This window comes from Pagrus major, chromosome 5 (genome assembly GCF_040436345.1).
Source record: "Pagrus major chromosome 5, Pma_NU_1.0".
NCBI classification, from domain to species: Eukaryota; Metazoa; Chordata; class Actinopteri; order Spariformes; family Sparidae; genus Pagrus; species Pagrus major.
Genome location: NC_133219.1, coordinates 20,233,378 through 20,244,330, shown reverse-complemented (window position 1 = coordinate 20,244,330; position 10,953 = coordinate 20,233,378). Strand labels below are relative to the sequence as shown.

Sequence of the window (10,953 nt, the reverse complement as noted above, 5' to 3'; positions counted from 1 at the left end):
TCATACATTTTATTTCCTCCATTTTCCTGTGATAACGAGTTAATTTCATTTCGAATTAATTATGTCGTTATCTCGAGATCTCGAGAAAATTATCCCGTTATCTCGGGAAAACGGCAGTTGTTATTTCGAGATAATTTTCTCAAGATCTCGAGATAACGAAACTTTGTTTTCCGAGATAACGATATAATTAATTTGAGATCTTGAGAAAACAAAATGATAGTATAGTATATTAAATCATTGCAGGAAACATCATTCAGTGTAGCAATGTCAGAGGAGCAGGAGCATATCGATCACTGCGTCACATATCTTTTCAATCAAGGCCTGACACAGGCTGAAATAGCATTATGCCTTGCAGATAATATACACATTAGTGTGCGTAATCTAAAAAGACGGTTAGCAAGGCTTCAACTATATCGGCGGCGCAATCTAAGTGAGCCCAGTATTGTCATTAACTACATAGCTGACCAGCTACAAGGTCCCGGGCGTCTCCATAATCTCAGGCCTATCATATCACAGTCATTATCTCGAGATCTCGAATTAATTAGATCGTTATCTCGGGAAAACAAAGTTTCGTTATCTCGAGATCTCGAGAAAATTATCCCGTTATCTCGGGAAAACGGCAGTTGTTATTTCAAGATAATTTTCTCGAGATCTCGAGATAACGAAACTTTGTTTTCCGAGATAACGATATAATTAATTCGAGACCTTGAGAAAACAAAACTATAGTGTAGTATATTAAATCATTGCAGGAAACATCATTCAGTTTAGCAATGTCAGAGGAGCAGGAGCATATCGATCACCGCGTCACATATCTTTTCAATCAAGGCCTGACACAGGCTGAAATAGCATTATGCCTTGCTATTACAGATAATATACACATTAGTGTGCGTAATCTAAAAAGACGGTTAGCAAGGCTTCAGCTATATCGGCGGCGCAATCTAAGTGAGCCCGATATTATCATTAACTACATAGCTGACCAGCTTCGAGGTCCCGGGCGTCTCCATAATCTCAGGCCTATCATATCACAGTCATTATCTCGAGATCTCGAATTAATTATATCGTTATCTATCTCGGGAAAACAAAGTTTCGTTATCTCAAGAAAATTATCCCGTTATCTCGGGAAAACGGCAGTTGTTATTTCGAGATAATAACTCGAGATCTCGAGAAAACAAATGAAATTAACTCGTTATCACGGGAAAACGGAGGAAATAAAATGTATGAATGCATGGCCCTTTAGGGCTTCCGTACCATTCAACGAGACAATGTCACTAACGCGACTGTTGGCTGTGTAGTCTTTATAATCACATTTACCAGACAGATATGAGAGTGGTAAAGATCCTGTCATCTAACTCTGTGTAAGAAAGCGAATAAGCAAAGTTTCTGAAATGTCAAACTGTAATGCTAAAGCATACAATATCACATTATATCAGGCCACTGTCCCTTGTTGCTTGTGATCCCTTAATATGAAGAAACATCCACTTATGGCTCCTCATCATTTGAATATTCTAAACCTACTCAGCATTTCACAAAGTTTTAGAGAAATATGAGACAGTGAAGTGGGGTGTGTGCTGCCCTGCTGTGTTGGTGTTGATGAAAACCCTGGCTTTAGATGCATTTAGCATTCAGTTATATATCTTAAAATCTGACTGGGTTGAACTCCCAAACTGCAGTTTCCTCTCTTTGTCTCTGCAACCTTGGCTCTGTATATTATAATGACCAGTGACCACATTGCTGTGTGTTAGTCAACTTTTATTTTGAAAATACTGTCCACTTCATATCAGAAGTAACACAGATGCTCCTGGTAGGCTCTTTACACGTTACTGTAAATTTTAAATCAGCACAATGATGATCAGATTTGAGGTGACTGAGGTAGTCTTCATTGTGAAAAACAAATTACATGGTCCATTACCATAATTCATGGTAAAAACAAAAAGCAGGATATATACCAAACGTTGCTCTTGCTCATGTAATTGTCATTTTATATTGTAATAAACATGCAAGAAATGTAATACATATGATCTGGCATTTCATTTTGCCCATTGTCACTTCTTTCTTCCACATGATTGAATTACATTTCTGGAAATGCAGCATTTTAGGATTGTCAAATAAATGCACACAAACTCTGCATCATTACATGTCATGACTGGTTGGCCTCTGTGCAAATATACTCTCGGAAAATGTTTTTGTTTACATACTTAAACGTAACACAGATCAGCAAGCAGATAAAAAGAAAAACCATGTTGCTCTGGCAGTAGGTGGATTTTGATTTTGGAGCTTCAGTCTTCTCATTGTAAAGGTGAACTCTTGGTGGGAATCATTATTCTAGACTCCATGCTTCTGATCAAAGGCACTGAAGAGAGAACGGGAGAAACATGTTAAAGAGTTAACATTAACTCAAAGACCATGGACTTAAGTTTAATTTAAAGTTGAACTTACAATGATGACTACATTATTTTCAAAGAGGTCAGCACATGTATCGTAAAGTAGAGTTAATGACCGTCATCACATCATGTTCACCCTTTTTACGGTCAAAAATAAATACGCTTTCCTGTTGCTGAAACATCCATCTAGCTATAAATGTGTCTTTATGCGCTGAGACAGAACAAATACTGTAGAAATGACACAATAAAGCCATGCCCAGGTGGCACTGAAACAGCATTGCCTGGATACATGTTTGGTAAACCTCTTCCCTAATATGCCAACTCATATTGTATATATTTCTGAGCTTACCTGCTTGCTTTGCTGCTGCAGCTACAAGCCTGCTCTTGATAAATGAATGGATGTTTGCTCCCTCCATATCCTCAGCATCCACCTGTGGGCTCTCTTCTCTACAGGGGGGGGATGTGTGCTAGTCTCTTCCTATGCTCTCAATATGCTTCACAGGGAGTGAGTCAAGTAAACTTTATATTTTAATACACAAGTTGTCGGTCTGAACTCTTTCCTCTTGTATTGCTGTGACGTACAATCTCATCCAGATTTGAGACAAAACTGCCCATTCTTGCACGATCAAAGCTTAACGTTTCAGATAATATAATGTACTGTATGTTACGTTGAATACTTGCTTGTGATTGGCATCTTATGATCATCTCATCACTCATGGCTAAATGGTAGATTTCTTTTTTTGGGAATATATGTGTGTTAATGTCTCGTCTACCTGTATAATACACATTGGAATCCCATCCCTCCTTCAGCCAGGCAGAGTTCCTTGTATCGTCCCGGGATTGGAGGCTTTCATAAGCTGTAAACGCAAGTAACCAAACCATATATTACATTATGTGTGATTGAATTTACTGTATATCACTTTGATATATAATATTTTGGCGTTGATATTCTTAGAAGGTTGATTTCAGGCAAAATTGAGTTTTAGCTGAACAAATAATTTCGAGCAGAAATGATCAAATAGCTTGGATTAAACCTCAGTAGCTGGCGAGCTGCAGAGAAGGTGGAAGGGCTAAAAGCTAATTCTACCCCCAAAGCCCAACATCACCATAGGGTTTCTCCATTTTAGATCTCTATAAAAAGGTATAGAGTCCAATGATAGATTATTGGGGCTGATGCGGATAGCGATATTACGGAGTAAAAAAATTCTGATATCAATTCATCGGCCAATATTCTTATACACACAGAATATATACATGAACACACAATTTTTGCAATGATGCCTCAATTGTGGAACACGTGACGAAGTTACATAATGGAGGCAGGATATTTAACAGTTTAACAATAAGCTTGCCCTCTTTGAGTCGAGATACGTAGGCTTATCTATTAAATTAATAAAGGATTTTTAACTATATCAGAGTGCCTCGGATTTCAGTCTTACTGCCGACATGTACCATGGACTTTCTTTGCAAGTAAGGAAGAGTCAAGTTATTTTTTTCATTTTTTATTTGCATAACAATCAACTTTATTGTCCAAATTGACACCAGTGCACTAAAACAGTTAACTTTGCTGTGAATCTAATTATATTAAATTCCCCCAAAGTATCTATTTCTGCTTATGTTCTGTAAAGAAAAAAGATTTATCGGAAAATATCAGCCAACATATAAGACATTACCGATACATCTGTGATAGGCCAATATCAGCTGATAATATACCGATATATCAGTCGGACTCTAGTAAAAGGGATATTTAATAGGCATATTTTGTGGATCATTATTTGCAGGGGGCCAGTCATTCTGCCCCTACTGTAACATATGTAAACATCCACATTTTTCCTTGGTAGGTAATGTTTGATTAATTCCTTGTGAAAGCTACTGAAGCTTGCCTCCTTTACAAACACTCAAAACAATATGTCTGTGGTGATGAACATATGTTACATACTCACCCCACAAATGATGAACAGCATACAGGTCGCCGATTTGCGAGAAGAACCCACCCACTGCTTCGTTGTTTTCCTGTCTGTATTTGATTGCCCGTGCCCTGTTGTAAGACATGTTATTTTCAGAGGTGTAATAATCACCTGACTACTGCAATACTTGATGTTTACACAGGGAAAAGTTCAGGCAACTGATATCATAAATTTGTTTAAAGCAACTTGTTGACCCTTACCAGTGGTTTCCCCATTCTATCATAGTTCCTGGCTGAAACACAAATGAGGAGGTTACATATTAACACAGTTCAAACTAAAATATGACATTAAATTAAGTTACATCATCATTATGGTACTTGTACATGTACACACACAGCCCGATCAGATATAATGCTACAGTCAAACCAATTTAACAGCACATTAATAGCTTGTTTATTTAACACAGACCAACTAACTCTGAAGTATTTGCCACATGAGCCCACACGCAGGAAGAACATCAGTGCTGGTTGTACACACACATTCTGTAATAGGTATGTTCTGAACCACTTTATTAGGTACAGCTCTCCACTTATGGACAGCTCACTCCTCAATACAATGAGTCAACTATGAGTAGTAGGTGTTTCCCATGGAAAGCCTTAGTTGAATGGGAAAGATGTGAAACTGATTGAAGCAGACACAACAGCTAACCTTTAAATGTTGATGTGAACTGCTGTGACTTGTTTGTACAAAAAGATGCAAGGTTACTCTCTTATTATATTTATACATATTCTATTTTTTTGTTGCATGCTCTTTCTTATTTTACTATTTTATTATCTTCTTACACGGGGGTTGCAATGGAAATTTCATTGACATGTCAATGTCCAATGACAATAAAGGCAATCTTGAATCTTGAATCTTGAATCTTGAATGCAGTTAAAATGCATCCCTGTCAATAGCGGATCTAGGTGCTAAAATGTGCCTTGTCATTAAAGAGAGATAAGATAACTGCATTATAGGCAGTCCCAAAGTGTGCAATTACAAATTTTATTTTAACATGTTAACAAAAGTCACTTAAGTCACAGAATCTCAAATATAACCTATGAAGTAATATTTAAATTCACATTAGTCATGCTATTTTAAATAAGTGCAATATATGTGGATACCTTGAGGTGATAGGTGCGCATTTCATAGATGCAGGGTCCTGGTCTAGGCAAGGGTTCATTCCAGAAACTGAACTCCAGGAGGAGCTGATTTCTCCTTGAAATCAACATTTTCGCCCTCTCTTTCCGAAACTCTAAATACTCCTAAAGAAAATGTGAAATGTTCATTAAAATGTTTTAATGAAAAAAAAAAAAAAGGAATAAACAAAGATATACAATACAGCGTTTTCTAGTGTGAACTAAAAGTCTGCATGGTATAGATACAACTCAAATCAGAGTTAAGTTGCACCTCTGCACTGAACATATTATATATTACATATTACATATGTGTAACAAAGGAAAAGCTTAAGAAAGAGTTCACAGTCTACCTTGTTATTGTTCAGCTTCGTCAAGCATTCAGTCAGGGCCGGGTAGCCTCCTCTGTATCGCCATAGATGCACTGCAAAAACAGAACAGCAGATGTCACTGCAGTACTGTGAGAGGACTGATGACACCCACACAACTCACAAATACAGCACCTCCATCACCATGTGAGCATGTTTTGCTGTCGCTGAATGCTTTTAATGTATACAACATACTGTAAATTATCATATGTAGAAGGAGAAGTGTTGGTGGTGAGTCATTGTGTCTGTACATTTCTGTGTGATGCTCTGCCAAACAATTTACAGTCAAACGGCAGCTACTCAAAGTAAGTGGGTTGTTCATGAGGCCTTGAAACAGAAAAAAACACGCTGCAAACCGTGACTGTGATCAATAAGAGGTGACACTTTTCATCAGCTTCTCATCATGTTTTCTGTTACTGATGCTTACCAGCTTGGTCTTGCTCTCCATACCAGGTGTTCCAGCTTCCCACCACTTCACAAGGGTACTCCTGGTCCTGATGCAGCCTGTTTTGCACCTCAGCCCTACAGTCAGCATTAAAAGAAAACACAAAGTATTTTGTGTGAATGCACAAACAGTTATAATATACTGTCATTTCACCACAATGAACAACTAGAGGGCACTCAGAGAGCATTAAGCCCACATTATCCAACTTGTTTTTATACCCAAAGACTTACAAGGCTCGAGACTAATTTTGTACACTGGCTGCACTGGTGCGCCTAACTTTTTCATTTAGGTGTACAAGCACATAATTTCGGTGCACATTATAACACATTTAACACATGATGTAAAAGACTGTAAACAGGAATAAAAGGTACAGATACTTTTCATCATTTAAATCACAGCACACTCCACAAGAAATTGTGCTCGACAAACTCAAATAAATCAAACTCAAATATCATCAGGGTATTATTAAAATTCTAAACGTTGCGATCTATTCTAGAGAAAATATGTTTATATGTTTATATTTTTTAAAGCAACTATCTATACACTCAGTGGGTGTTAAAAAAATATTTTCATAGATTCTTTCATCTGAACTGCTGAATATCAGGCACACCTGTGCGACTAATGAAAATGTTTAGTCGCACTTGACAGATGTGTGACAGCGCATAGTCACACTCTGTAGCCTTGCATTAATTCTACTACTTCAATTTAATGCGTCTTGTGAATGTGGAAAACTCTGAAATTGTGCAATCAACAAAATCTCATTTCCTGCTCCTTGACTCAAAGCATAGCTTCGCTAATTTGTCTACCACATTTTACAGAAATATATTCTACACATATAACCTTTCATAATGTACTTTTGACAGAAACCCAATTGAACAAGCAAATAAGATTGGTGGAGTTAATGCAGGGAATTTTTTTAAAGCAATGCACTCACTCTAGACTGTTGTATGCTTCCAGGCACTCTGGTTTGACATTGTGAACTGAAAAAAAAGAGAGGCAGACTTATCAGAAATGGGTGTTTTTTAAAATACAAGCAACAATCGAATTCTTTCAACAAAGTAATTTCACACTCCGATTCAGCAAAGTCTTCTATATACAAAACAGTTTCGCTTTCAATGGGTTATAGGCTATGGCTGATAGAGTGTTCAAATTGAAATCCCTACATGGTGAGATGTACGGCACACAAAAAAGATCAAAGCCCGGGGAGAGTGATAGATTTCTCTTCATGAGACGGACACAGTTATTACCACAGACTCAAACAAAAACCAGAAAAAATTGTTTTGATGTCGCTTACAAAACTTCACACTGTACAGTCTTGATACATCACACTATAACTGTATCACTTGTTGCTGCCTGTATGTTGCACATGTAAACAAATAACTTGTTACAGTACAGTGGAGTCCCGTGCTTGTCTCTCGTGTTGCTTTCAGTTTTTTCTGAGGTCACTGAGGCCAGTGTGGACTGAATTGAATTAATATGATTTATTTAGCTCTTTTCTGCAGAGACAACAGATGATAGCATGTCGAAAGTCAAACCAGAGCCCATTTCATTATATCATAATATGAATGCATAACGTTCACTTGCATTTGGCCTTCTGCTTTGAGAAAATGAACCTTTGCTTGTGAGTAAGTAAAAGAGCTTGTGCCTACATTGAATTTTATACAGGTTGCTGGTCTCTTTCTTTGACAGCAGGTTGGAGTGGGCATCTTTTCTGGCATCGACTTTGTGCACAAACAAGGAACGGAACCAGCCTTTGTCGCCGCTCTCTGAAAACCTCCTACACAGAAACAAGATGAAAGAAAGTTTCACAAAGGCTTGGAGCAACAACATAAAACAGAGAAGTTTACTGATTTAAGAAAGACAAACTTAAAAGGAACATGGAGATGTGCGTGACATATGGGCTAAAAGATAGTCATGCTAATATCCTTTGATATGAAAAACATGCATACTGTACCAGTGAGTGGCCAGCTTGTGTCTTCAGATTTAAAATTATTTTAATCCACTCTCTCTCACTGTCTTTCAAAATCAGAGAGCCTTGAATATGTCGTGTGTTCAGGCTGTTTCAAAGAATGTGAACTGGTTAGGGCTATAAAAGTGGCATTAAAGCAAAAAGGGGTTTTGAAAAAAAAAAAGAAGGAAAAAAAAGAAAAGCTTCTCTGATTCTAGCTTCTTAAATGTGAATATTTTCTGGTTTCTTTACTCCTCTATAAATATCTTTGGATTGTGGACAGAACAAGACATCTAAGTTTAGTCTAGTTTAATTTAGTGCCATCCAGAGGAGGACGTACTTTTTGCTCAAATGTCCTCTATTTATGCTGATTTGTTTTGGTTGGATGATTATGGAAAACTTGAGCTGTGCCTCAGGGAGGGAACCTTATTGTAGCAGATTTTCTGAGGAGGCAAAATGTTTTGTTTAAGACCAAGATGCAAAATAATTTGTATATTTGTCATGAAATTAAATGTTATGAACTGTTGGATCGCTGCAACTGTATTTTTGGTGTCTTGCAAGCACATGAGGGTTGAGCACTATATGTGCATGTAACGAAAATAAAAAAATCAATCAATCAATTTTACACAATTTTCATTTTCTTTTTAAAAGACCAAACAACTAACTGATTAATCAAGAAAATAACTGACAGATTAATTTACAATGAAAATAACCATTAGTTGCGGCCTTAATAGCAACTAGAAATACTACTACATTTAAAGCTCTTGTAAGCATTGTCATCATTTTAGCTAACTTCCAGTTTGTTTTGCAGCGGTAATCGCCAAACATAGCAGCAAACAAGAGGATCCTGCTCTCTGCACATGATAACAAACAGGACTGCCCTTTATGCAGTTCTCTGTTGTGATTGGATAAAGTGGGCAGGGATACAGAAAGATTGCTGTTGTATTGTATGAGCGGGGGGGAGGAGAGACATGGTTACTGATCAAACACTATAATGTCGTTACTGTTACTGAGTTATTTAACACTTATTCAGATAAAAAAGATATCACTTACAGCAGCTTTAAGATAAAACTGAATTATTTATGGTTAAAACATTATTGGTTGTTAAATCAAATACGTATAGGTTGTGTTTTAAAAACGTGAGGCTGAAACTGTGTCAAAAAATGAAAACTATCACCTTTTGTAAAGACGTATAAACTAAAATTTGAAAGCAAGCATTGATTGACAAAATTTGTCAATGGAACAAGGAGAAAAATTGTCAGCTGCTTCATCGGCGTCACACAGAATATGTCTACTCATATGCAGTGTTAAACCAAGCTGCCACACTAAGCTGGACATCAAATCCAAGGGCATTTTAATGACTTTCATAGCTTTTCCATCACACATTTTGTCATAATTCTGAAACCATTATAAAGCTGCTTAAATGTCAACATTAACCTCAATTTCAGGATTTCTCACAGGATGTCAAGTGCTGTACCAATAATAGCCCGAAGAGAACAGCTGATATATGCCCACTTATGGATTAGGGAGCTATATTGTGCATATGTTGACTTGCACGTAGCACTTTCAAGGCCGTCTGTTAATTCACGAAACACTTTCGAAGGCTTTATTCTACATTCAAAATCCACAAACTTTCAAGGTCAGTGAGACTCTCTTTTAATAACTGTATGGGCCAGTGGCTTTAATTGGGAGCTATATTTAGAAATACATTTTCCATGGCTCCCTCTCAATAACAACAAAGTAGTATTCAAGCCAATAACTTGTTTATGAATACAGGCAGCCACAGAGTAAAACCAAAGCAGCGTGCAGGCAAAAAATGAGCTGCCAACAAGTTTTGGTTACCTATAATGCAGCTTTACAGAACAAAGGTCAGATGTCCAGCAAATGATTAAAGCAGGTTTGGAAATCTGCCTAGTTTTTTTGTGAATAATGACCCTGGTGTGTTACAAAAGGGTATTAGCCTGCAAGAACATAATGCAATACATGTACACATTGATTCAACCTTAGCATTTAGACTATATGATCTGTTGCACTTAACACATAAACGTCTGTTTACTTGTTTAAGTAAAGTTGACAGCTACCTAACGCCATGTAATAAATGATAACAAGTCCAAACTCAAACTAAACGGGCCTTTTTAGTAAATACTTAGCTAATGCTACATTTAAAAAGTCTTCTTTAGCTAACACATGACACTTTAGCTTACCTGGTCGCGTGGTGCAGGGTGACAGAGTGCCTGTACAACATGTGTCCTTTAGACAGCACAGGAGGACCAGCCGTCGCCATGTTCTCCCGTTGAGTAAAAAACTTCTTCTGACACGCAAACACACTGCTTCTAGTTAATGTTTAGCTCCCTCTCTGAGATGTTTGCTGTTTTGCTAACTAGTTAGCCCGCCGGAGATTTAAAAACACGCGTGACTCTGTGACGCAGTACGCAGTGATCAATAGGCTGCGCACAATCGATCAGACGTGATGAGTTGAGAGTGCCTTTCAATGGTAATGAGAAGCTTTGCTGATAGACTTAGCCCTCTACTTAAACCAGAAATGTCAGGGTTCAAATGTATGTTACTTTATTTTATTTCACTTTATTTTATCTCATTTTTATTTTATTTTATTTTATTCAGCTCCTGAGCAGCATGCTTTGGAAATCTGAGTGATATTTTATGTTTTTAAGAAGTTTATGTTTATGACAGATTAAAACCTAATAATGACAACAAAACACCAACAACAA

At 37.2% G+C, this 10,953-nt stretch overlaps 1 protein-coding gene across 1 annotated transcript; it reads right to left on the bottom strand.

The window, feature by feature from the left end:
• Nucleotides 1-1,732: 1,732 nt before the first annotated feature.
• On the bottom strand, nucleotides 1,733-10,538 carry nipsnap1 (nipsnap homolog 1 (C. elegans)). The gene is made up of 10 exons (XM_073465972.1): nucleotides 10,429-10,538; nucleotides 7,926-8,053; nucleotides 7,211-7,256; nucleotides 6,259-6,353; nucleotides 5,817-5,887; nucleotides 5,452-5,592; nucleotides 4,549-4,580; nucleotides 4,325-4,419; nucleotides 3,155-3,238; nucleotides 1,733-2,350 (listed from the first exon to the last, which is right to left on the bottom strand). Exons 1-10 carry the CDS (start codon nucleotides 10,506-10,508, stop codon nucleotides 2,286-2,288), a joined length of 837 nt encoding a protein of 278 aa, XP_073322073.1. The 5' UTR covers nucleotides 10,509-10,538; the 3' UTR covers nucleotides 1,733-2,285.
• Between the last annotated feature and the right edge of the window lie 415 nt (nucleotides 10,539-10,953).

What these genes read in the sequence shown, in the direction of transcription:
- nipsnap1 (XM_073465972.1), bottom strand. Translation starts at nt 10,508, where the DNA reads ATGGCGACGGCTGGTCCTCCTGTGCTGTCTAAAGGACACATGTTGTAC. An exon ending in TGCGCACCTATCACCTCAAG is followed by an intron (nt 4,581 to 5,451) that starts GTATCCACATAT and finishes TTTGTGTTTCAG; the next exon opens with CCAGGAACTATGATAGAATG. An exon ending in TGCTGTTCATCATTTGTGGG is followed by an intron (nt 3,239 to 4,324) that starts GTGAGTATGTAA and finishes TTGCGTTTACAG; the next exon opens with CTTATGAAAGCCTCCAATCC.